The 27,710-nt window shown below is 39.1% G+C and overlaps 1 protein-coding gene across 1 annotated transcript in view; it reads right to left on the bottom strand.

The window, feature by feature from the left end:
• The window catches only part of FHAD1 (forkhead associated phosphopeptide binding domain 1), a 172,121-nt gene that overhangs the window by 82,469 nt on the left and 61,942 nt on the right, over nucleotides 1–27,710 (bottom strand). The window contains exons 9-15 of the mRNA XM_031962819.1: nucleotides 24,541–24,645; nucleotides 20,719–20,826; nucleotides 14,604–14,687; nucleotides 11,133–11,285; nucleotides 7,162–7,357; nucleotides 1,466–1,536; nucleotides 562–693 (exon numbers count right to left, since the gene is read on the bottom strand). Of these exons, the coding sequence (XP_031818679.1) occupies nucleotides 562–693; nucleotides 1,466–1,536; nucleotides 7,162–7,357; nucleotides 11,133–11,285; nucleotides 14,604–14,687; nucleotides 20,719–20,826; nucleotides 24,541–24,645 (849 nt within the window). The remainder of the gene's footprint in view (nucleotides 1–561; nucleotides 694–1,465; nucleotides 1,537–7,161; nucleotides 7,358–11,132; nucleotides 11,286–14,603; nucleotides 14,688–20,718; nucleotides 20,827–24,540; nucleotides 24,646–27,710) is intronic.

Consider the following 27,710-nt stretch of genomic DNA (forward strand, 5'->3'; position numbering starts at 1 on the left):
TCTTGATTTTTTATGCTAGGAAATAGTGGAAAGACCATTAGTCTTGAAATCTGAACACCTTCATTCAAATCCAGTCTCTTCTACTTAATCTCTGTTTGTTTGAAGGAAGTAGATTTCCCCGTGTGGCATTTGGCTATTTCATCTCTAAAGTGATGGGATTGGACTCTAGGTTTCAGCTCTCAATCCCACAATCAGTTGTTTAAGAACTTCTGACCACAGCTAATTAGTGGGTCAATGTTTACTAAATACTATGTGCTAAGTCCTGGAGACACACAAAAAAGGCAAAAGGCAGTTGCCCTTGAGGAGCTTGCTCTAATTTAGCCTTATTACGGACCACAGCATCAGACTGAAGTACAAAGCACACAGATTCTTCACCTAAGTACAAATTCTGGATTACAGAGAAGAAAAGCTCTCAGCCAAGCTGGTCAAAAAGGATAAAAATAATAGGATAAGAATAATAGGATAATATATATAGAATATATAATATATATAGATATAATATAATATAATAATATAATATAATATAGAATAATAAAATAATAGGATAAGAAATGACTTTACCCGGTTTTCCTCTTCCAGCTTTTCCTGCAACTGCTTGATCTGTTCCTTTATCTGTCTCTCATGCTCTGAGCCTTGTTGTTTCATCTTGTGCAGCAGGGAATGGTGAGCCTCCTGTAGTTTTTTGACATCTGCCTGGAGGAGAAGGGAACCGGTGCAGGTCATAAGCACAGGGGGAAGAACTACCATGGCCCAGGTAGACCACACAGCAAATTGTGCCATGACTCAAGCTGAGATTCCCACCGGGTAACCAGCACAGAGGGAATAATTCCTGATTGTGCATGTGTGTGTGTGTGTGAAAGAGAGACAGAGACAGAGACACACACAGAGGAGAGAGACAGAGATAGAGACACACAGAAAGACTCAGAAAAAGAGAGGCAGAGAAAAAAAACAGAGATAGAAACAGAGACAAAGAAAAAGACAGAAACAGACACAGAGGTACACACAGAGAGATAGAGATAGAAACAGAGAGGCAAAAAGATACAGAGATAGACAGATACAGACACACACACACACAGATTGATTTTTTGGGGGCAGATGTATTTCCAGAGAAAATGTAGCAGAAAGGACCCTGGTCTGGGGACAAGGTTTTATCCTCAGATTGGGCACTCCTTTGTTATCTAGCTATGGACAGATGCCATTCATCATTTGGGCTTTAGTTCCACCTCTTTCAAATGATGGGGCTGAATACATGTCTGCAAGTCTCTTGTGTAATGTTCTCCCCCACCTTCAACCCAGCCTATAGATCCCCTTTTCTGTTTCTCGTGTGGGAGGGAGTAGCTTCACTAGTTAAGTCATTACATCCAAGTACAAACTGGAAGTACAAACATCCAAGGGATCGCACCGATGCTAAGTAATGTAGTTGCCATCTGAAATGAATTAAAATGAACCAAAAATGCAGCATTACCTGGAGTTCCTGGTTCTTCTTTGCAATTTTCTTATGATTTTCCAGAAACTTAGTCAAGTATGTGGACAATCCTTCAGGAAGATGTAAAATAAGACAATTAGTATCATTAATTTTCAGGGGGGATTTCTTAATAGAGTTATCTAGTGACTGTTTGTATGTGTGTGTGTGTGTATGTTTTATGGATGAGGAAACTGAGGCAGACGTGAAATGGAGAGCCAGACTTGGCCTTTAGTTTCACTGATGTAAGAACTCCCAGGTGGGAAAATCTGTCTATACCTCCCTCTAAGTTTTATAGTCTCAAAAAGTTGCCTAGAATACTGAGGGATAAGGGATATGCCCAGGTTGTGGTCAGGATTTGAATCCAGGATAACACCCAGAATGAGTCACTTTTGACTTTGCCATGACATCTGGGCTAACCCAAAGCCTGCTCAAGAGTAGGAAAATGAAGAAAATCTATCCGTTCCATGCAGGATAAACTATGTTTTCCCATATTAAAGGCAGAGAATGGGCTCTCAGTTGCTTGGCAATATATCTATCAATGCCCCAAACATATGAGGTTTCATTGGAAGGAATATCCCTTCTGCCAATGCAGTATGCAGCTCTTCTATAACTGAGGGGATGGAAGCTGTGAACCCCAAATCCATCTCTCAGTAACAGCCCTTCTGGGGACAAGCATGCCAGGACTTAGCTAGGTTTGATCGCAAAGGTTTAAGGTTTTCAGGATGTAAGAGACAAAAGGATCTTGGAATGCAGAATACTAGATCTAGGAGAGGATGGAGAACTAGAATGGCTCAGCTAGGCGAGTCCTCGGAGTCACAGTAGGAAGGACCTCAAAATACCAAAGCTGGAAGGAGCCTTAGAATACAGCATGTCAGAGCTGGGAGGGCCCTTAAAACATAGAATATTAGAACAAGAGGGAACCTTAGGACATAGAATGTTAGAATGAGAAGGACCTTAGAATCCAGAATGTCAGAGCTGAGAGGGATCTTAAATCCCAGAATATAAGAGCTAGGAAGGCCCTTAGAAACCAGAATGTCAGAGCTGGGAGGGCCCTTAGAACCCAGGATGTCAGAGCTGGGAGGGCCCTTAGAACCTAGAATGTCAGAGCTGGGAGGACCCTTAGAACAAGGGATGTTAGAGCTGGGAAGGACTTTAGAACAGAGAAGGTCAGAACAGGGCCCTTAGAATATAGAATATCAGAGCTGGGAGGGATCTTAGGACAGAAGTCAGAGCTGGGAGGGCCCTTAGAACCCAAGAGGTCAGAACTGAAACAGCTCTTAGAACACAAACATCCCAGATGGGCTGGGCTGGGAGAGCCCTTAGAATACAGACTTTAAAAGCTTGGAGAGGCTCAGGGTCATAGGGTTAGTACAATGAGTGGACTGTTGGATGGACTGTTGGACTTTCCAAACCTCCCTGTGAAAGAAGAGATGTTTGGGATTTGTCAATAGATGTACTTAGTTGACATAAGGGAGAAAGAAGGCTCAATGATCACTTTGACTCCAATTTAGGGTTACTGGCAGATGTCACCTCCAGTAACTGGGGGCTCACACCTACTGAAGTATCCTAATTCAACTGTTGAACAGTACTATTAGGAGACTCTTCCTTATTTGGATTCCTGATCTACCTTCCTGTGATTTCTATCCATAGGGTCACTTACACCCACAACATTGACTGTTATTTTGACTTCTGCAGGGCATATCGGAAAAATATCTCTTATAACAGGAGTTCATACCTGGCTGCTCAGACCAGATTTTAGGGGATCTATGAACTTGGCTAATTAAAAAAATAACCTTTAAATTTTCATTAATCCCTAACTGAAATTTATAATTTCCTTCAATTATAAATTAAATGTAAAATTGCATATTTTATATAAAATTTTATACTTTTTATAAATATAAAATTACAAATTAAAAAATTAATGAGAAATCCCAAGGCTTTATCAGTAACTAAAGAGAATATAAAATAACAACCATAAGAACCCCTGACCTCTGGGACCTTCCTTTGTACAGACCCTAATTCCTTCATAAGCTTCTGGAGTTGTTCTGTGAGGTCCTAAAACTTAGGACCCAGAGTTTCAGAGAGTCACTGGCTAGCCTGCCATAAGTTCCAGGTTCTCGCACTGCCGCCCTTTCCCCTTTCTCTAATTGGCTGATGCCATTGCTGGTGTCTCCCTCCCAAATGGGAACTTGGACCACATTCAATAGGGGATGAATAGGTAGCAAAGTTGGAGTAGTTTCTAAGACTTTCTCTTTCTAGAAGCAGCAGATTAGTGCCAACCAGAGCCCCTAGACTTGAATCCCAATGCTGCCATTAAATACTGTCAGGATTTTCTCAAGTATAAAATGGGGACTGGAGATCGCCCTGTGTGGTCCAGTGGAATGAATTCTGAAATTTGGAATAAGAGGACCTGGATTTGGATCCCACTCTGCCACCTGATTACACGTGTGATCTTGGGAAAGCCATTTAATTTCTATTCCTCATTTATAAAACAAGGAACTGCACTAGATGACTTCTCAGGGCTCCTTTCAGCTCTACATATCACCATCCTACAATCAGATGGGCTCTCTGGTTCTTCCCAGCTTTAAGTCTGATGGGAGAAATGGGAGGGAACAAGCAATTTTTAAGCATTTATTATGTACCAGATATTGTGGAAGTCCTTCACACATATTGACTGATTGTATAAGCAGAAGACTTAAGTGAGCATTGAAAAAGGGGATGCTAGAGACTTCCTGATGAGAGGTGATAGACTCAGTGAAAAATAAGATGTGTATTTTTTGATCATGGCTAAGGTAGGGAATTTGTTTTGCTTTATTATGCTTATATGCTACCAGGACTTTCTTTTTCTTTTTCTTTCAGTTGAGGAAGGTTAGAGAGAAAAGAGGTGATTTTTAAAAATTTTATTATCATTATTATTTTTATTTTATTTTTTTTACTGAATGCAATTGGGGTTAAGTGACTTGCTTAAGGTCACACAGCTAGGAAGTGTTAAGTGTCTGAGACCACATTTGAATTCAGGTCCTCCTGACTTCAGGACTGGTTCTCTACCCACTGAGCCATCTAGCATCCCCAAAAGAGATTTTTTTTTTCCTGAATTGAAAAAAATTTCAAAAATTAAGCAACTACTTAATGTATTTTTGGGTTGGGAATAAGCTTTACACGAGCTTACTCCAAGCATCTCCAGAATGTATTTCCTATGATTGAGTTCTCTTTGTGTCCCCAGAAACTTCCACAAGGTCTTTCATACAGCAGAAACTCAATAAGTGCTTATTAATATTGGTGCTAATGAACTCCTCTGCTGCTGCTCTCTTTAACAGGAAGTATGTTACAGGAGTCAGTCTTTGATCAATTCAGCTGAATTAAAAATACATTTAGGAACCTCTGAGTGTATGTACAAGACATTGGGGACACAAAGGTAAAAATGACACTGCTTCCTACCCACAAGGGATTTCTAGTCTCCTACAGGGAAAGCATGGGTATAAATAAAAATGACTTTGAGAGATGGTAGTAGAGCACATATATATATATATATATATATATATATATATATAGTATAATTTAGGATTCATGAAATGGGCATTCTGTCCCTTACTTTCTATGAGTCATTTCTTGGGAAAGTCACTTCTCTCTGGGTCTCAATTTTCTCCTCGATAATGTGAGAGGACTGAACTAAATGTTCCTTCAAGCCCTGCCCAGATTTGACATCCTTTCATTTTTATGATTTCATCAAAGTGTGTGCAGAAGATTAAATAGAGCAGCCTGAGAGATTCAAGTTTGGAGGGACTACTTCTGGGGAGATTGACTACATAAGGAGTTCAAAGAGGCATCTAGACTAACTTATGAAACAACTGTCTTGTCCCTACAAGGGGTCACTTAGGGAAGGGGAACTTGCTCTTCCCCAAGGCAGCCTCTTCCATTTCAGGGCAGCTCAATGTTGGGAAGTTTTTCCTTATTTGAGCCAAAGTAGACTCATCCATTCTAGAGGAAACCTTATGGCTTATTTCTCTTTTCTAGGTTGGGAATTTGGCATAATAATCCCCAATCCTGGAGAAGAATTCTTATTTGGGCACCAACATTCTGTCCAGGCTGATGAAATAAAGGGTAATGGAACATTAAGCTCAGCTTGTTGTGTCTTGTCTCCATTATTCTCAGTCTTTTATCTTGTACCTTCTCAGAGTTAAGCAATTATAAGAAGAGAATATAGTCTCTCATAATTCTAACACTACTGGAATTCTGATGCTTTAATGTTAAAACTCACTATGAATAGCTTTTCTTTACAGGTATGGGTGACATGTAGTTATTTCAATTTGATTCAGTTCGAACTAGGTTCCTTTGGGGAAATGCAGGAGAATTTCACTCTAACCAGTAAAATGATTTGAAATTTTCAAAAGTATTTGGGAAAACAAGGGATTGGAAAGTACAGTAGACTATAAAAGCAAAATGAGACTAGAGAAAGAGATTGTGTAGAATATGCCACCAAAGCCTTTCCTTTCCCAATAAGATTTCAAGGGACTAAAGAATGTCACCGCAACTGGAAGAGACCTTAGAACATAATACTTTAGACTTGGAAGGTGGCCTTAGATCATTGAGTGTTCTAGCTGTAGCTGTAGAGCACAGAATGGTAAAGCTGTGAGGGATATAGACTAATATAAATAGGATATATCTTAGAAAACATAGAATGTTAGAACTGAAAAAATCCTTAGAATACAAAATGTCAGAGGTGGGAGGGCCTCTGGAACCCAGAATGTCAGAGCTTGGAACAAAAACAGTCAGAGCTGGGAGGGTCCTTAGAACACAGGATGTCAGAGCTGGGAGGGCCCTTAGAATACAGGATGTCAGAGCTGGGAGGGCCTTTAGAACCCAGGATGTCAGAACTGGGAGGGCTCTTAGAAAAAAAAGTCAGCGTGGGGTGGGGGAGGGTAGGGGCTTAGAACCCAGAGTGTCAGAACTGAGAGGGCTCTTAGAACAAAAAATGCCAGAGCTGGAAGGGGCCTTGGAACACAGAATATCAGAGCTGCGAGGGCCCCTAGAACCCAAAATGTCAGAGCTGAGAGGGCCCTTAAAACACAGGATGTCAGAGTTGGAAGGATTCTTAGAACAAAAACTGTCAGAGCTGGGAGGACCCTTAGAAAGCAGAATATCAGAGCTTGGATAGAACATAGGATGTCAGAGCTGGGAGGGCTCTTAGAACAAAAATTGCCAGGGCTGGGAGGGTCCTTAGAACACAAGATGTCAAAGCTGAGTGGGCCCTTAGAACACAGAATGTCACAGCTGGGAGGGTCCTTAGAATACAAGATGTCAGAGCTGGAAATGATGGAGTAAACATGCAGAATGAGACATTTCTGGATATGGACAATATTGGAATTTTTTTTTTTTTTGCTTGATTTGTTTTAAGGATTTTGTTTTTCTTTTTTTGGGACAGGTGGAAAAACAGGAGGGAGTGGAATAAATGCTTGATAAAAACGAGGAGACTGGACCCAATAGCTTCCAGTTCTAAATCCATGATCCTATGGTCATTCTATGTCCTCCTGATCTGGGGATAGTTTCATTTTTGTTTTTGGAGCGCCAGTGCCTGGCACATAGGAGGTGCTGCTGATTCACTGATTGGTTCACTTTAGTGATTCATCAAAATTAGAACTGGTAGGATGAAATAAAGATAGGGAAGAAAAGCCAGCACATCCAGTGGGCTCAAGGACCTTTGTCCGAGTGAGACAGCTCAATGCCCACATCCTTCAGGAGATGCTCAAACTTCTCCACCCAGAACACCACCACCTGCAGGATCTCCACAATCACTTTGTGCAGCCACATCACAGAGGCGTCCACGGAGAACTTCTGAAGGTGATTGAGCTGCTTTTTTAAGTCATTGCTACAGCAAGACAATCTCAAGCAAATCTGAAAAAGGTAAAACAATGAGAGACAGCAGAAGTTATGTATGGGACAGGACTCAGAGGGCCCCCAAAGAATTCCTGGAGAATGGCCTTCTCCATTTTGCTCACCCTTCCTCTTTACCTGTAATGGTGGCAAATATGCAGTCTGGTTAAGGGGCGCAGGAGGGCGATCCCTGTGTCTAATTATATTAAATTTCTCTACGACTCCCTTGTCCTTTATCCATGCTGGATTTTAGTTTATGATGGTCATATTAGACCACCTCCCTTGAACACATTTATTCATAGAAAAGACCATTTCTTAAATGTCTATTTTATACAAAGGTCTTAGGGCAGTGATTCTCAAACATTTGTTTTCAGGATCTTTATCCTATAAAAAATTATTGAGAATCTCTCCAAAGCATTTTTGTTTATCTGGATTATATTTATAGACATTTACCATATTGGAAATAAAAACTATTTTTGAATTTGTGGACCCTCTGAAAGGGTTTCAGAGATCCCCAGAATTCTCTAGACCATACTTTGAGAATGACTTAGGGGATGTTCTTGTTTTAGGTAAGACACAGACCTACCCTCACTGAATGCTATAATTTTTAATACTCAACATTTTATGAAAAGTGCAGAAACAGTAGTAAGAAAATGTTTGGTATGTTCTGGGGGAGGGGTGTTATAAATGACCAAGGGGCAATCAGGAAAGATTTCCTGGAGAAGGAGCATGAGCTGGTGGGCCACACAGCACTTTGTTAGGCCTTATTTACTGTGTAGCCATGGGCAAATCATTTAACTTTACTAAGTCTCAGATTACTACACTTGGCAAAATGGGGACAATGATACCTGTAGTGCCCTTCTTGAAGGACCGGTATGAAGTAGTCAGATGATATTGTATAATGCTTTGCAAGTTTCTGAGCATTGTGTACATTCTGGCCATTATTATTAAATAATAACAATGTATTATAACATAACATGTACTATGTACTATATACTAATCCATAATAACAATGTATTATAACATACCACGTAACATATAATAATTCATGTCACATAATAAAACATAGGTTAGACGTCATATTATTATGTTATATGTTACATTATTTTACATACTCTAATATAACAAATTATATAACATTGTATAATATAATTATTGTTATTTTCAATAACAACAATAGTGATAATCATAATCATAATATAGTAATAATAAGGATATTAGGGGAAAAGGGGGAGAAAGAGAGGCCACTCTAAGCATATGCAGTAACTTGGGCAAAGATAAGAGAATGAGTAAATGCTTGGGCCATGCAGAAGGGACCAGGTCGCCAGGAACACAGAATATATAAAAGGCTTATGGGCTCATAGCTTGAGAGATGAAAGGGATCTCAAAGGTCATCTGATTTAAATGCCTCATCATACAGATCGGGAAACTGAAGTCCAGGAAGGTTAAGGGAAGTTAGGGATTTTCAAAATCAATTTCCATACTAGATTTTGTTTCAAAAACTAGGACCAAATCTTTTCATTTTTGTATATCGTTATCATTAACAGCATCCCCCCCACTAACATATATAGTTTAGTTTTTACAAAGTTTTTGTTATTAATCTTTAATAGTTTTAGGAACTAAAACATTTTAGAGACACTCTGTAAATATTACCTCATTCAATCCTCACAATAACCCTGTGAATTATTATTCTTCTCTCTTCCCATCTTCCCATCACATTCTAAATAAGGAAACAGAGGTCCAAGGGAGATTAAGGAACTTGCTCAAGATCACAAAATTAGTTGACATCAGAGACATCAGCTCTCTATCCAGTGGTCTACCAGCTGCTACATCAAAATACCCGTTGATAGAAAGTTCAGCCCAGTTCCTAGACTTGCGAACATGATGCCAATTTGGCATAATTGGAAAATGCTCAATTTTTTGCTGCTGAGGCAGACCGCTGCAGGGAGAAGTGCCAGAAATAAAATCAAGGGCAGGATGAGAGTGCGCTTTACCCTGTTTGGGTAGTCACACATTCTGGCTTTCAGAGTGAACTCACAGAAAGAAGCCACCCTTCCACCACTGTAAGATACCAAAACTTTGCCAAGGTGACACCAACCCATCTGTACAACGGACAAATCCACTTAATGCAGGAATTGTAGATTTTTGGAAGGCACTTTCATTTTCTCTTTCCAGACAAATCCCTCGGATGAGGGAAGATACATATAATACCAGCAAAGTCTCAGGGTTATTCTGGGTCATAGTGACCATTCGAGGGCAGACCATGTCTGAATAGCTGGGGAATGCAAGCATGGGATTTAAGAGTTGAAAGGAGTCTTAATGATCACTTAAGTCTAACTCCATCACTTTACAAGGGAAGAAGCCCAGTTAAAGGTACAGAGATCATCATGGGACTGTGAACTTGACTCCAAATCTTATCTTTTTCTATTCTTATCACTTTGCTTAATAAGTTGTTATTCAGGTGAAGAAAACGATATTTGAGTGAAATATTATCAGTAGCAGTTAGCTCAAGGAAATGTGTTGAGCCTTGGCAAAGGTGGGACTTGAGTGATGGCTGGGGGTGGGGGTTAGAAATTGAAGCTGTTGGGATAGAGAACAGCTTGATACAATAGGGTCCAGTTAGGCCTGACTTTGGGCAATTTGTCTCAAACACATATAATATGCTATAACATAAAGAATATGAGATTGAGAGTTAGAAGTATTGGTTCTGTTACTTACTATATGATTTTGCAAATAATTATCCCTCTATGGGTATCAGTTTCCTTTTCTATAAAAGGAAAGTGCCAGGGAGGACTGTATGATCTATGCAAAGCCCTTTGTATTCCTTAAAATACTGTATAAACATCAGTAGTTGTTTTTGAAGTCAGGAATGCTGGTGTTCTATTACAGTCACAGACATGTATTTCCTAGCCATATGACCTTGGGCAGGTCACTTTACTTCTGTCTTAATTTCCTCAGCTATAACACCAGGATAATAAGGGTTGTTGTGAGGATCAAATGAGATAACATTCATAAAAGCACTTAGCATAGTACCTAGGCACTATATTTATATATTTATATAGTGGATACTATGTAAATACTTATTCCCTATATTTTTCTGATGTCCTATTTTCTAAGCTCTCCTCAGCTCTGACATTCTGTGTTCTAAGGGTCCTTCTAACTCTTATAATCTGTGTTCTAAGGGCCCTCCAGCATTGTCATTCTGTGTCCTAAGAGTCCTATATCTCTTATAATCTTTGTTCTAAGGGCCCTCCAGCACTGACATCCTGTGTTCTAAGAGTCCTTCCAACTTTGATATTCTGTGTAAGCTCCCTCCCAGCACAGATATTCTGTGTTCTAAGGTCTTTCTCAGACATTTTCTGTTCTAAGGCCTCTAACAGTTCTGACATTCTCTGTTCTAAGTTTCCCTTTACCTCTAATATTCTGTGTTCTAAGATCTTTTCTAGCTCTGATATTCTGTGTTCGAAATCCCCTATAGCTTTGACATTCTGTGTTCTAAGTTCCTTTCCATCTTTGACATTAGTGTTTTAAGAGCCTTCTTAGCTTTGATTTTCTGTGTTCCAAGCTCCTTCCTAGTTCTTATATTCTATGTTCTAGTGTTTTTCCCAGCTCTGATACTATGTATTCTAATTTCCTTCCTAATTCTGACATTTTTACTTGCTCTATGGGCAATAAGCTTATATAAGAACTGCACAATACATCCCACAAATCCCTCCTACTCTAGAGCAGGATGATTTTCAAAACAAGAAGAGCAAAAACTAAACTAACTTGGCATTTACTAAAGTGCACAAGTGACCTGGCAGTCCTCCAAGAAGGCCTTCAGCTTTCCCATTTGGACCAAGAGCTCCTCCTTACTGGTGTCATTGGACCAGCTGCTCTTATTCGTGGTGATATTTTTCTTCTGCAATTTGAAGTTGTCCTCGATGACATGGGAGATGGTTTCTACCAGCTGGTTGTGGGAAAGAACAAACAACCATCAAAAAATGGGCTAAGTTGGAGCAGCTCTGATAGAAGTGTGAAAGCAAGTGTGAAAACTGAGGAATGCTAGGGAAAAGGTAACTTCAATACCATGACTTGGCATGGATTCATGACTCATCACTGGAAAAATCATAGACTGGGCTCTCATACTGATTAATCAACTTGTTATTCATGGGCAAGTCCCTTTCCCTTTTGAAGCTTAATTTCTATTTCTATAAAATGAGAATAATATTTTCACTCTATCCCTCCTAGGAAGTTATTTGTGAAAATATCTTATAAACTCTAAAGAGATAACAAATGAGTTATCTGTTGAAAGGTAATGTATATTAGTAAAAAGAGTTCTAGATGGAGGCTCAGAGGATTTGGGTTCCAATTGTGGCTCTGTTATTTACCAGCTATTAGGCCATTTACATGGCTTCACTCGGCCTTACTTTGCTCATCACTGAAGTTGGAGGAAAAATTCCTTCCTGTTCTAAATTTTTTTTATTATGTTTGACCACTATTTTTGATACTATTTGTCTTAACTTAGATGAGTCACTTTTCCTTACTTTCTCAGCCTCAGTTTCCTCTTCTGTAAAATGAAGGAATTGGCTTTGATGGCTTTTACGTTTTCTTCCTGTTCTAGATCTAACGTTATGAGTCTTCTTGGGCTTCTTTTTCTTCTTGGTAAAATGAGCAAGTTGGATTTGATGATTTTGGAAGTCCCGTCCAGACCTGGGTCTAGGATCCCATAATTTTTCTGAGTCTGTTTCCTCTCTTGGAAAATGGGAACAATTCTTCTACTACATACTTCACATGTAGTAGATATGAAGAGGAGGCTACTGGGTAGATGTAAAACATTATAGAAATATGATTGATCAATGCCAGTTATTCTGATGAGTTATTATTGGAGAGGCAACATGAAATGACACCAGAGTTGAGATTACATGTCAAGACTAACCTTGATTCCAGAAGATTAATAATGATCACCTCTCAGAAGTGCAAAGTGGCAGGCTATCAGAATGACCACATCTGACAGTATATGCAACAGCCTGCAAATGCTACATATAACCCACCATCTCTCCAATAAGAGGAGCGAGAGACACTGATCACCACTGGTCCTTTGGAATCAAGACTGCTCTTGATTGTTGTCGTTCAGTTATTTCTCACTCTTTATGACCCCATTTCTCAACATCTTGTCAAAGATATGGGATTGGTTAGCCATTTCCTTCTCTGGTTCATTTTATAGAAGAAGAAATGGAGACAGATAGGGTTAATTGACTTGTCCTGGATCACACAGCTAGTAAGTGTCTGAGGATAGATTTGAACTCAGGAAGATCAGTTTTCATAATGGCAGGTTGGGAGCATGATGCACTGTGGTGCCTCCTAGCTGCCCCATTGTGCCTAGCTGTATTCAGATACTCAACCAGAATTTGAATGAACTGACAAAGAAATATTTGGGTGGGGGTCAGTTATTAGCAATGATAGGAGTACAAGATTCAAAAAGCATCAAGAAGACAATGGAGGTAGGTTTTGGAGGAGATTCTAAAGGTGGCGTTTCATAGAATCCCGTGAAGGGTCTTTGAAATCTTCCGATCCATCTCAGGAGGCCATGCTTCAGTGCTATTTGACCGATCAGTCCAATCGCTTCATTGTTGCAAGGAAGGAAACTGAGGCCCAGAGATAAGTGACCTGCCCATAGTCCCACAGCCTGAGTCAGAACCCAGAACCTATGACTCCAAATGGAGCATGTCTGGCTGAAGCACCTTGGTTCCTGGAATAACACCAGGAGATTTCTAGCCTTATGAAAGCTCACTGCCTTAGATTTGACCTCTATCTATCTTTACCTTATTGCAGAGTTAGTAAGATGTTTATTGGAGCCATAAAACTCAATGGCAAGACAGAACATGAGTGATCACAGACATGATCAGTGGTCAGATAGTTAGAAGAAGGTAGCAATTGGAATCCATGTGTACACAGGGAATTATAGATCTCTGCCCTAAGGTCCCATTCTTTGGAGCCTGAGTGTGGGGAACTTTCTTTTTAATGTGTAACTTTATTTATTTTTAAATATACATTTCTTAAAAAAAAAAAAAGAAAAAAATACATTTCTCTATGAATCATGTTGGGAGAGAAAAATCAGAACAAAAGGGAACAATCATGGAAGAGGAAAAAAATCAGAAAAAAGATGTGAATGTAGCATGTGCTGTTTTACTTTTAATTTCCATAGTTCTTTTTTTGGATTGTGTGGAACTTTCTTGCCTAAACTACTAGAAGAGGAGATTATGCCATTAGAACCTACAGAAATGGAACAGAAGAATAGGAGTAAATAACAGTTGGAATGGTGGTCAACCAGCCACACCACAAATCTCAAGGATGAACTAAGTGAGAAGACCGGATCTGGTTGAAGTATTAAGAGATGCACTTTTAAAGGCCCCAGAATTAAGAAAACTTCTGTTCAAATCCAAACTGTCATGCAGTGACAATTAAGTGATACCCTACAAATCACCATTGTGGCAGTTAATAAAACAGGGATTCTTAATTTGGGGCCCATGAATTTGTAAAAAATATTATAAATGTATTTCAGTTTAATTGATTTCCTTCAAAGATCTATATATTTTTATGTTAAGCATTTTAAAGCATTTTGAGAAATCAGCTTCACTAGATTGTCCAAGGAGTAAAGAATCCTTGCTCTAAGATTACAAGTTTCATAAAACTAATACAGAGATTTGTTTGCATCTCTATACATGTATAAACTATTTCAAATTGTTTGCCTTCTCAGTGAGGGGGTTGGGAAGGAAGGGAGAGAATTTGGAACCCCCCAATTTAAAAACAAATGTTAAAAATTGCTTTTACATGTAATTGGGGAAAAAATATGAATAAAATAACAAATAAAAAAGATTATTTTTCAAATGCCCATCTGAATTGGTAGAGGGAGTTTCCACTTTGGAAGTTTCCTGTCCCAATGAAATAAAAGATCTGGAACATCTTCCCGCACTTCCCTCCTTCAAAAAAAATCGTATATCAAGAAGTCTCCTTGAAGGAAAATTACTTAGGTGAATCACATGTGATTGACACCTGGTCTCAAAGGAATCGGATGAGTACTTCATGGAAACGTTGCAAGAACATCCAGGCTTTTGCTTTAATACCAGACATTTCTCAAAATCAGAACAAAGCTTTTCACTGTGGTGACAGGGAGAAAGTGATGTGCCAGCCTCACAGACGGGGATATATGCTGTCAGGATGGGATCTGCAGTCACTCAACGCTTGACAAGCTGCGAAGGAGCCGCAGTTGAGAAGTGGGACTCACCTGCTGATTGGTGACGATCCTGGACTGGGGAAGTTTCCCTCGGCCATAAATGGCTTCGATGATTTGACTTCGGAAATGTTCCAGCTGAAGCAGAAAGAGTGACCATCAGGGTGGAGACAGTCAGCTGTCCACAATCTGCCGTCTCCCCTTGCGCAAGCCCGGGGCAAGGCCTCGGAAAAATCTTGGGCTGCCCACTGTGAGAAGGCGGGGACCCCAGAAGGAAACAGAAAGCCCAGCCTTAATTGACTGGGAGGCCCTTCTGCCTGACTTAATTGTCCCATGGGACTGCCAGACGTGTTCTAAGATGGAAACAATGGCTGTGAATGGGACTTCCAGGCAATTATTCACTGGAGATGGCCATGACCTTGTCAGCCAAAAGACTAAGCTGTATGCTTTGGTGAGACAGATAATAAGCATGGAGGTCTGGAGCCTCTCGTTTGGGTGTGTTGCCAGGCAGTCAGTCTCTGGGGCTGCTTTCATATTTAGGAGGGGGCAGAAGTGTGGGGGAGAGGTCACGTGATTTCAAGTTGAAAAGCATCTTGAGACAGACACCAACTGAAAGGGCACTTGCCTTGAAATCAGGGGGCCTGAAGCTGAATCCCAGTTCTGATTCTCACTGGCTAGGTGAACCTCAGTTTTCCCATCTGTAAATAGGACTAGTACTATTTCTTCCTATAACATTTTATCTCAGTAAGAACTACAGCCATGTATAAGGCAGGAAAGGTAGACAGATTAAAAAGGAATTAAAAAATGAAGCCCAGGACAGTTGTCCTATACGTCCAGTTTCTGCTGCTTATACCTTAAAAAAAATTCATCAGGATGTAAGTGATTCATTCACAAGGGATGGGCAAAACAGCTTTTGTCCCAGACTAAGTAATAGAGAGGGAGACATTCAGGTGACCTCCTCTCTATCCTCCTAGAACCTCTCCTTCTCCTAGTCACCCGGTTGGTTTACCTGCTACTGGATGGAAGGGAAAAGCTGCTTAAGAAAATGGCATCTAAGGACATGATTCAGATTTCTGTACTATGATTTAATAAACAGAAATTACTGATGGTCTCTTGGCTAGAAATGTGCTGAACCTAAAATAAGTGGCTAAAAATGTACATGCCTGGTGTCTTATAAATATAATCAAAAGTGGTTTAGATTGAAAAGCAAAGTTTCCTGCTGAGTAAGATGTCATAGAGAATAGTTAAAATATGGGAAGAAGAATAACAGGAGAGAGATCTGGTAATGCAAAGAAAATGAAAATCTAAGGAAAAACCAGTAATAAAATCCATAGTCTTAAATAAATGTACATATCATATATATTTATATATGTATGTATATATCTATATCATCCACCTATCCATATCCATCTACTGCAGTCATCCACTTATCTATCTATCCATCCATCCATCCACCCACTCATCCATCCACTCATCCATCCATTCATCCATCCATCCATCCATCTATCCACAAATAACCAAATGGCAACTAACAAACAAAGTAAGCTAAAAGTCTTAATTCAAAAAGGTAAATTTGGTTTCATAGGTTTCACTGAAGCTTGATGGAGGGAGGGGAGATGACCCATGAATGGACATTTTTATTGTCATTTTAGTCATGTCCAGCTGACTGAAAAAAAGGGGCAGGTAAAAATAAAAGTATGGAGAGGGACTATAGAATACAATTGTAGAGTAAAAAGAACATTTGGGTGAAGATCAATACAACTAATTTGTTGTCAAGGCCTGTCAACTTTACCTTTGCGACATCTATTGAATACTCCCTTGTCTCCTCTGACACTGTCTCCATCACTTCATGACTGGATTACTGTAAGAGCCTGCAGGTGGGTCTGTCTGCCTCAAGTCTTCCCCCCATACTCCAGTGAGTTGTCAAATTAATTTTACTAAATTTTACTAAAGGGAAGCCTTAATGCAGTTGGGTAGATAGCAGACCTGGAGGCAGAAAGACGCTGAGTTCAAATCTAATTTCAAATGCCAACTATGTGATCTTGAGAAAAAGTTAACCCTGTTTGCCTCAGTTTCTTTATCTGTAAAAATGAACCAGAGAAGGAAATGGCAAACTACTCCCGTATTTTTGCCCCCCTTAAAACCCCAAATGGGATCAGGAAGATTCTGAAATGACTGACCAACCACAAAAATGTAGACCAGATCTTACAACTCCCACTCAATAAACTTCAGGGGCTCCTTATTACTACTATGACCAAATAAAACATTCTCTGTTTGGCTTTTAAAGTTCTCATAACCTGGCCCTCTACTTTCCAATCTTATTATAACTTATTTCCTTCCATATACACACTGTGGTCCAGGGACACTGATCTCTTTGCTATGCTTTGGGTAAAACACCCCATGTCCTGATTCTAGGCTGTCCTCCAGGCCTAGAATACTCTCTTTTCATCTCCATTTCTTGGTTTCCTTCAGGTCACAGCTAAAATCCCACCTTCTGCAAGAAATCTTTCCCAGTCCTCCTTATTCTTTGTGTCTTCCCTTTGAGACCACCCCCAATTTTCCCTTTGTAATTGTTGTTTTCCTCACCAGATTGTGAACAGGGACTTGAGATTCTTGAGACCAGAAACTGCTTTTTTATTTTGTTTTGTTTTTTGCTTTTCTTTGTATCTCCATTATGCAGCATGGCTGGTGCTTAATAAATGCTACCTGACTGACTGAGAGGCAAAAGCTATCTTGCTATAGGAATATATTACAGACTGGATGCGTCAAACACGTAACTCATGGACTCCATCTGACCTGCAAAACTCCCAAGTGTTTCCCAAACCAAATTAAAATGTTACTGGCAAATGTTCAACAACGTAATTAAGAATACAATAAAGCATAGGTAAGATTGATAAGTGGTTTTCCAAGTCAATATATGGATCCCAAGGTTTCTTATTCATAATTTAGTGGTTTCTATTTCTTTCTAAGTTTGATACCACTGCTACAGATTATATGGACCAATGGAGGAAATAGATGAAAAGTTTAGGAAATATAATACAATCCCTAGCCTACTGCTTTGAGAACCATGATTCAAGAAATATTTGGTCTTAAGAGGCTAGTCATGGATTCAACATCTTCGGGGAAAAAACAAAATTCCATTTAAAAAAAAGTATTTGTTAAGCACCTACTATGTGCCACACACCATGCTAAGGACTTTATAAATAATTATTTCTTTGATCTTAATTTGCTTTCACTTGATCTCAATAGCTTAAGAAATTAGAAAGAGAAGTGGGAATTTCTAAGATCAAGGGGAATTTATTAACAGTAGTGAGGATTCTAAAGGGTGGAGTATAATGGAGGAGAATCCCTAGAGAATTGTAGATTCAATTTGAATGAGTAAGATTGAGGTGCGTAGGATGCGAGGACCAGAAGAAATAGGAGTCTCAGAACTTGAGTAAGAGCTAGCTATTTGCCTCGCTCTCACATTTCCTATTTTAAGTTTCCTCTCAGCTCTGACATTCTAGGTTCTCAGGGCCCTCCCAGTCCTAACATACTCTGTTCTAAGGGTTCTGACATCCTGTGTTCTAAGGTCCCCTCAACACCAACATTATCAATAGAGCTAGAACCAATTTTGGTCAGATGTCATCTACTTTGACCCCCTCATTTTAGAGATGGGGAAATCCAGGGAAGCTAGACTTTCAAGACTTTCAAGAGTTGACATTAGCAGGCACCCAATCCTTTGATGATTGAGCAAGAAGTTAATGTTGGCCACCATTGACTCTGACGTCAAGATGTTTGAGATATTATTCTAAGGTTCCTAGACTCTGGTGGCCTATGGTCTCTCCAAGGTGATTATGTCTCTTACACCATTCTGAAGTATCATCCCCAAATGGAGAGGATAAGGCACATCCAGGAGACAGCCCTCAGCTCCTTCTTCTGGACCCTAGTCTCCTTCCAAGGTGGCCATCTAAAGCACCGAGGGGTTTAGTATCTCCATTTGGGCACATTCAAGCTACTCAGATGCTTAAGTCTCTATTAATTTGATTTCTTGAGAATTGAACCTCTTATAATTCTTTTTTTTTTATTTAATAGGCTTTTATTTACAGGTTATATGCATGGATAACTTTACAGCGTTAACAATTGCCAAACCTCTTGTTCTAATTTTTCACCTCTTACCCCCCACCCCCTCCCCTAGATGGCAGGATGACCAGTAGATGTTAAGTACATTAAAATATAAATTAGATACACAATAAGTATACATGACCAAAACATTATTTGAACCTCTTATAATTCTAAGACTCTTGTCATGGAGGGAGAAGTAGTTGGTGATTGGGTCCCTTTAAATTTGGCTAAACTCCTACTTATCTCCATTCCTGACCCTCATCAATCTGGCCTTAGCTATGTTATCCTAGTCAAGTCACATAACCTTGCTTTCCTCAGTTTCCTCATCTGTAAGAGGGGATAATAATAGCATCTACCTCCCAGAGTTTTATCCCAGAGGATCAAATGAAATAGTAATCATAAAGCATTTATCACAATGCCTTGCAATACTAGACACTATGTAAATGTTGATTATAATGAATATGATTGTGATCATATCTGATATCAGGAAGTGAGACATAGCCAAGAGAAACCTCACACTGAGTGACATAACTGCTTAGCTTCTGGTCTCTGGAAATGCTTGTGCCTTGTTAGTCATAGGAATGCTGAGGCAGAGGATTCGAGATAACATGTTATTTTGTCAGAGAAGACTTCTTGCAAGGGTCCCCAATATCTAGACTCTCAACATGACTTAAGAGTTTTTTTGGGAGAAGGCCATTTACTGTTCTAAGAACCCAGAAACTGAGGCCTCTATTGGCCTCTTCTGAAAAGAAGGCCTTATATAGCATTCAAAATATTGACTACAAGAATGAAACTGAGAAATTACTGTTTGCCTAACCATACTGCTTTTACTAGGAAGGGTTGGGGTGTAGGGTACTTGCTCAACAAAGTCTCAAAATATGTTTGTGATCAGAAGAGAGTCTAAACCACGTAATAGCAATATGAGTCTGGGGACTCTAAAGGAACAAGGGACAATCTCAGAGGTTTGCATTCGTGGTGACTCCAAATTTTGTTTCTGGATGAGGGGGGTTTATGTACTACTTGTGAGACCTTGTGTTTTTTCCCTATATCTGTTTATTGGTTCTCCTTTGTCTGCAACTTTCCCTCCTAAAGGATGAAATAAAGATTGCCTTCTCCTCATATGTATTTGTTTCCTTGAGTACTCATATAGGATCTGAGAACTCTTTATTCAAATTTATGGAAACCTAAACATGAGCTATATTTGGAGATTTTTCAGTAGTAACTCCATTGTGAGGGTAATAGAACAAAGGAGAAAATTATTTTTTCAATAAATTATCAATAAATTTTAATAAATTATTTTCAATAAATTATTCTTTCAATATATTATAAATTTCAATAAATTCAATAAATTATTTATCAATAAATAAATTCAATAAATTACAGGTTTGGACTCAATCTTCTTAGGAAAACACTAAGCCATGGATTATAGGTAAAATGAGACTGCATGATCTCTAAGTTTCCTTACAACCCAACATTCTATGTTCTAAGATTTCTTCTAGCTCAGATCTCTGTTCTGACATTCTCTGCTCTAAGGTCTCTTCCAGCTCTGACATTACCTATTCTAAGGTCCCTCCCAGATCTGACATTCTAGGTTCTCAGGGCCCTCACAGTTCTGACATCCTGTGTTCTAAGGTCCCCTCAACATCGACGTTATCAATAGAGCTAGAACCAACTTTGGTCAGATGCCATTTGCTTCAACCCCTTTATTTTAGAGATGGGGAAATGCAGGGAAGCTAGGTGATTAATGCAGCTAGTAAGTGGCAGGTCAGAGATTTGAACCCAGGGCTTCTGATCTCAAATGCGACATTCTTGTGCACTTGTGCCATGCTGCCTCCAGCTCTAACATTCTGTGTTCCGAGATCCCTCCCAGGTTTAATATTCTCTTTTCGAAGGACTTTTTTGTTCTGACATCCCATGATTCAGCATGATTCATCTATGATTCATTCACTCTGTTCTTTCTCACAAACATGCTTCTCACCAGCTGTTCTGTAAAGTATCTATATTCAGAAAAATTTAAATATTTAACACTGCCAGGTGAATGCCTGGTATCCTGGCACCTCCCTACCTGACACACTGCTTTGTCCAGATTGTCTTTAATAAGGCGCTCTCTGCACCCCATCTCTCGAAGCTGAATTAATTTCTTCTTGGAATCATCCTGCAGCTTCTCTTCAGCCTGAAATGATGAAAGGATTTTCTAATACGCGGCTTCTTGGAGTCAGGGGTGAATATACATGGATGAGGCTGCCTGAAATCCATTTTCTATATGAAGAAACTAAGACCCAGAGAATGAAACTGATTTGCCCAATGTCACACAGGGAGAAAGTGCCAGAGATCAGCTCTTGATTCCAAACCCAGGTCTCTTCCCATTTCACTTCTCTGGGGTCACTGAGTTTTACCCCCCTCTCACTTTAAAAAGGAGGAAACTGAGACTAGAGCATTTTATCAACTTGCCCAACCTCTCCTTCTCTATTGATTCCTTCTCTGTTGCCTAAAACATGACCTTTTGGAAACAGGAGCAAGTAATGGACCTTGCCCTTGCCTTTCCCCTTCCCAGCTTTCCTCTTTGGGGTAATTATTAACTATGGATTCATTCTGGATGACTTACAAAATTCGTGTAAGTCAGTCATTGTTTCTACCAGTTCCTGGTTTTATCATGGTTTAAGGAGATTTTTTTCCCTAATAGTGGACATTGGGGAGCAGTGGTATATAACTGTTAGTTCCATTTTACTGGGGAAGCAACTGAAGCCCACAGGGGTAACATGACTTTAGGTCACTCTGACTTGTGGAAAAGTGAAGCTTAGACTTGAACCCTGCTCTTCTTCCCTTTCCCAACCTCCCCCAAGTCCTTTGCTTTTAGATCTCTAAGAACATATGGCTTATAAAACAATCTACACAGCAAAGTAGGATTTTAACAATCAAATGTTTGGTTGTTGGTTATCTGCCATCTCATGAGCCACAAAGAAGACCTAGATTGAACCAGCCATATCATTAATCTGAAATAAATAGTTCCCAAAGCTTCTTGCCAATGGTGTTCTATGGTGGTGTGTGATGCTGCCCTCTGCTGATCATTCTCTGGCTCATGCAGACTGGACTCCACTACCATGGAACCTTTGAATTCTAAGTAGAAGGCCATTCATCATAGGACTGAGAGCCTGTAGACAATCATTAGTCCAACCCACTCGTTCTAAGTAAGTATAGGAAAACAGAGGGGACCTGTGAAAGGAAATTACTTTGCCAAGATCGGGTCCTCTGATTTCAAATCCTGTTATCTGTCCAATACAACCCACTGGGCTCAATCACTTTAACACTTCTCACTTTAAAAATGGGGAAACTGAGGCCCAGAGAGTTTTAATAAGTTGTCTGTGGTCACACAACAAGTCAATGGCTTGGAGCTACAGCTCAAATCTCATGCTATTCCTTGAGCTTTCGGTTCATTATCTTTTAAATCCACAAATCAGCAAAGATTTATTGAGTACCCAAGACCTATGAAGATTTTAATTTATTTTGAAATATAATTATGATTTCACTGGTATGGAGGAATCCTGATAAGGAACCACCATCTACTGATGCAAACCAGCTATTATTCTTTGACTTGGTTAACTATTCTTCAATTTATAATCTTAGAGATTTGTTTGGGCCACTGATAAGTTAAATGACTTGCCTAAGGTCATGTAGGTGATGTACATCCAAAGTATGATTTGAATCGAAGTCTTTTTGATTGAGGCTACATCCCTATCTCTCTCCTTCTCTGTCTCCAAGCTTCCCTGGCTTCCTTTAATAAGTCTCAGCTAAAGTTAATTCTATGTCTTTCCTCTGAGATCCTTCTCCCTGAGATTATGTTTCCAATATATTTTGTATATATCTTATTCAAACATAGTTGTTTGCATGTTAACTCTCCCATATTAGATAGTGAGCTCTCCCAAATTATATAGTGAGCTCTGTGAGAACTCTTTTTGTAGCCCTAGTGCTTAGTATAGTACCTGGCACACAGGACATACTCTGATTGACTTGACTAGCCACTACACCATGATATCTCATTAAAACATTAAGAATAGTAGAAAAAAGGTGTGAGCTCCCTGATTAACTTTATTATTATTTTTGTCAGCTTAGATAGAAAACTTGCCTTGAGTGATTTTTTACACATAATACCTTGTACTCTTTCTCTAAAGATCAAGAAATTTTTTTTTCTTAATTTGGCACCTACTTTTGCAACTGACTTACTTTGTGAATTCATTGGATCTCTTTGTACCTTAGAAAGAGGAGAATCATGGGATATACCTTGAAATTACAAAATTACAGATTTGAAGAGCATTAGTGTTTGAAAAGAATATAGGACACAGCATTAGAGCTGGCAAAAGCATTAGGATGGAGAATATCTGAGCTGGAAAAACAGATCATAGGATTCTGGAATCAAGAACTGAAAAAAGGACCTCAGAAGCCAATTCTCTCATATTATAGATCTCAAAATGAGGCTCAAGGAAATGAAAGGAGCTGTCTAAATTGACATCAGAGGTGGGCATTGAACTCAGATCCTCTGACTCCAGAATCTCCAGAGCAGAATGTTACAGCTAGAGGAAACACTAGAACATGGAATAGGATGCCAGAGTTAGGAAGGACTTTAGAATATCAATGGTTAGAATTGAAAGGAATTTTAGAAAACAGAAAGTGAGAGCTGAAAAGGACTAGAGAATACAGAATATCAGAGCTGGGAGGGCTTTAGAAAACAGGATGTTTGAGCTGGGAGATAATGTCATAGAATTTAGGATCAGAATTTCATAGAATATTAGATCCAGAAAAAAAGTTAGAACATAATTGTTAGAACTGTAATGGTGCTAGAAATTAAGCAGAGCTACTCCCAAATCCTATAGAGGATAAAATTTTTCTATCTATATGGAGGAGACATTGTGAAGGTTGGATGATCTATAGTAAGTTTGGGAGATTCTTAAGAGAAGTTTCCAAGAAATATTTAAGTATGTTATTATGTTAAATTGTACTTTATTATACCAGATTATATATCATACCACAAGTATACTGTACCAATACTATATCATACTATAACTATACTGTATTATACTTTACAGTATCACACAATATAATATAATGTTGTTCATTTTCAGTCATGTCTGACTCTTCATGACCCTATTTAGGGTTTTATTGGCAAAGATACTAGAGTGGTTTGCCATCTCCTTCTTCAGCTCATTTTACAGTTGAGGAAACTGAGGCAAACAGAGAGAAGTGACTTGCTTAAGTGGCACTGTTAGTAAGTCTTTGAGGCCAGATTTGAACCCACAAAGGGAAGTTTTCCTGACTCCAGGGTTAGTATTCTATCCACTTCACCATGTAGCTCCCTATATATCATATTTATACTATACTATACTAGATTGCCATATGATACTCTATTATACCATGCAGAACTCTATTCATATCATCCCATATCATACTATGCTATGGGATTTAATTTCATAAAGATCCAAGTGATGGAAGTAGGACTCAAGAGTTTGCCCATAATGAGAGTCCAGATCCAAAAAGGGAATCAGTCTCAGGCTAAGTTGAGATCAACCCAGAGGGTTATATCATGGGCTAGGGAACAACCGAAGCCAGCAATTGTTCCCAACAAAAAAGACCCTTTTGCAACATTCTAAATCATACCCTGGCCTAGGATTTTTCCACCCCCACAGAGGCCATCTTCCAGGGCTCCCACTGACAGCATGGAGACTCAATCTAGTCACCAGATAAGGATATTTTTTCCTGGTGCTATTGAGATAGTCAATTATGGAGCCAGAGATGGAGCCTCTATCCCCAGCTCTCTTCCGTTCTATGTAGAAGGCATAAAATGAGAGAGGAAGAAAGCTTGGTTTCCATGGGGTGAGGGGAAAAAAGAAGATACCTTGTTCTTCTCTTTCAGTGTCTTGGAGATGAGGTTTTGCTCATTGCAACTCTTTTGGAGCTGTTCCCCCAGGTCTTTCATTTGCTGCTCAAGGTCTTTGATTTGCTGAAAGAGATGAGAAAAGAGAGGAGTGAAGGGAAGCACCCCTATCTTCCAGGTTAGCCCTCTATGACACAAAAGAATCATCAAGTTTAACCCTAGACCACACAGAAAATAGCTTCCTATTTGATTCCATAAAGATGGATTCACCTTCCAATATGATTTCTCCTCCTCTTCTTCACCTTCCTGTGTTGTCTTCCTCCATTAGAGTATAAATTCACTGTGGGCAGGGTCTTTCTTCCTGCTTGTATTTGTATCCCCACTGCTTAGTTTCCTGCCTGGCATTTAGTGAGCATTTAATAAATGCTTGTTGACTTGACCCATGCAAACCCAAATTCATCTTCAATTATGATCCCATACAAAATAAAAGTGTCTTCCAATTTGACTCCGTACAAATAAAGGTATTCTCCCTTATATATAAGGTGACATATTCCCTTAAGCATAACTGGAGAAAGCCAGTCTCTTTGCATTACCTCAATTCAAGACCAAAAGTTTTATCAAAGTCATGATGGTAATAGCTATGTCATCTCACAGTGCTTGATTTTTTGCAGAGGCTCAGTGCAGTGGAAAAGGCCTTGGACCTGAAGTCAGGAAAACTTGGCTTTGAATTCCAGTTCTGACATTTAGGAGCTGTTCATGGGAAATAATTTCATCAGTCACTTAGCCCTGTTTGCCTCAGTTTCCTCATCTGCCAATGAGCTGAAGAAGGAAATAGCAAACCGCTCTAGTATCTTTGCTGAGAAAACCTCAAAAAGCATCACAAAGAGTCAGATGCAAATGAAAAAAGACTGAACAACAAAAACTCATTTGAGTCTCACATAAACTCTAGGAGGCAGATGCTATTATTCCCATCTTATAGATGAAGAAACTGAGCCGTTGCTCAATTACACATATGCAATAAATGTCAGAACCAGGGCTCCAACCTTGACTCTAACTCTAAATCTAGTTGATACCTTCCACCTTCTAATTCTAAAATCTATTGACCTTGGGACTCATAGGTTCCATTCTTCCCTTGAGGCTGGGAACTACCACAAGCTATGAAAATGAGGATCCCAAATTCAGAGCTGGAAAGGGTCTTAGAGATCATATTCTAGTCCCCCTCATTTTACATTTAGGGAAAATGAAATGATGTCCCTCAAGTAATAAGAGAGTGAGATAGGATTTGAGTCCAGATTCTCTTAAATGCTAAATTTTGGGTTCTTTCCATGGTGTCCATTGTCTTTCAATTTTCCAAGGTATGGAAGACAGGGTTTTTTTTTTTTTGTTTGTTTTCCCCTGATCATGCATAGATTTCTCCCTTTCTTCCTGTTGGCCTGTCTTGATGATGGAAAAAATAAGCTATGCAACTTTAGGAGTCGTGCTTTCGGTTGGATGCAACAGCCTCTGAAACAGATTTCTAGAGTGCAAGCACATCCCAACATCTTAGAACCTGTTGTCATCAATATTTTAATCTATGACTTGGATGAGAAAATTGACTATGGCAATAGAAAGAAGCTGGGAAGAATAGTTCTTTTACATGACAGGATGGAGATTCAAAAACTTTTTAGAAAATGGAATTATAAACTTAATCAAATAATATGGAATTTAATAGAGATGAAGAAAAAGCCTCACACTTGCTTTCAAAATGCTAACTTCTTAGTGCAAGATGGCTAGATATAGGTTTGCATGAAAAAAATCTAGAGGGTTTAGTGGACCATAATCTCAATAGGCATCAATAAGCATGATGAAGGAAACCTAACAGAGTGTTGAGCTGAAATTACAAAAGCATAGTTTCTAAAACACGAGGGATTATAGTTTCATTGCTTTTCACTCTAGTGAGAAAACATGCTGAGAAAACAGTGTCAAAAGGTCATTGCTAAATTGAAGAGTGTGTAGAAGTGAATGGCCAGACTTGAGACCAAGACATATGAGGATCATCTGAGGCAGATTTTTACAAAGTCTGTTGCTGTCCTGGTGCTGAAGGATAGCCTAATCCTAAACAGCAAAGTGGCAAGGTGGATAAAATGCTGTGCCTGAAGGAAGTAAGGGACTTGAGTTCAAGGCCCACTTCAGACACTTACCTAGCTGTATGACACTGAGCAATACTCATTTAATTTCTCCCTGCCTCAGTTTCTTCAGCTGTAAAAGTGCAATTATAATAGCACCTATTTCCTCGGGTTATTGTGAAGATCAAATGAGTTAGTATTTGTGAATTGCTTAGCACAGTGCTTGGTCTATAATAGGTGTTTAATAAATGAAACTTCTTCATTTGCCCCTACCCAAGATGCAGAGAGCACAGGCTTTGTGGCTGAATAGTTCGTCATATTTCAGAACTTGGATGAATGTCTGGCCTCAAAAAATATTCATTAATGATTTAATGTTGGAAGATGTTCTGTGGAGGCAAATTACGAAGGTGTTAAGTCTAACCTAGCACCATTTATCATAGAGTTAGAGGTAATCTTAACCATCATATTCAAAGCTTTCTTGTTGCAGATGAAGAAACTGAGAACCATAATGATCAACTGACTTGCCCTATAATCAATTAGTATCTATTAATGCCTTGGATAAAGACATGGAGAATATTTTTATTGAACATATAAATGACATAAAACCGAGAAGAAGAAGCAATGCATTGGATGACAAGAGTCAGAACCTGAAATGATCTTGCTAAACTATAAACTTGAGCTGAATCTAATTAGATGAAATACCATAGGGATAACTGTAAAGTCATATATTTGGTTCCTCAAAATTGACTTGGCAAATACAAGATGGAAGAGACATGGCTCTATGGTAGATTGTCTAAAAGGGATCTGGAAGTAACAAGATGATGCAGAAGCTCCCCAAAAAGCTGACTCAGGGTCTTAACGTTTTTATTGTATCCTGGACTCCTAAAGGCAGTAGCTTTTATTTATTTGTCCCTTCTCAGAACCAAGTTTTTAAAACATAGAAAACAACTAGCTATATTGAAAAATAACTATCAATTTTAAAAAACCAACAATTCATTGAATCTGACACTCTACACTGATAAGATCTTGGGGACTGTCTTCCATGAATAAAGAGGTGATAACTTCTTCAGAGCCTCCTTGGGTCAG

This window comes from Sarcophilus harrisii, chromosome 3 (assembly GCF_902635505.1).
Source record: "Sarcophilus harrisii chromosome 3, mSarHar1.11, whole genome shotgun sequence".
Classification (NCBI taxonomy): Eukaryota; Metazoa; Chordata; class Mammalia; order Dasyuromorphia; family Dasyuridae; genus Sarcophilus; species Sarcophilus harrisii.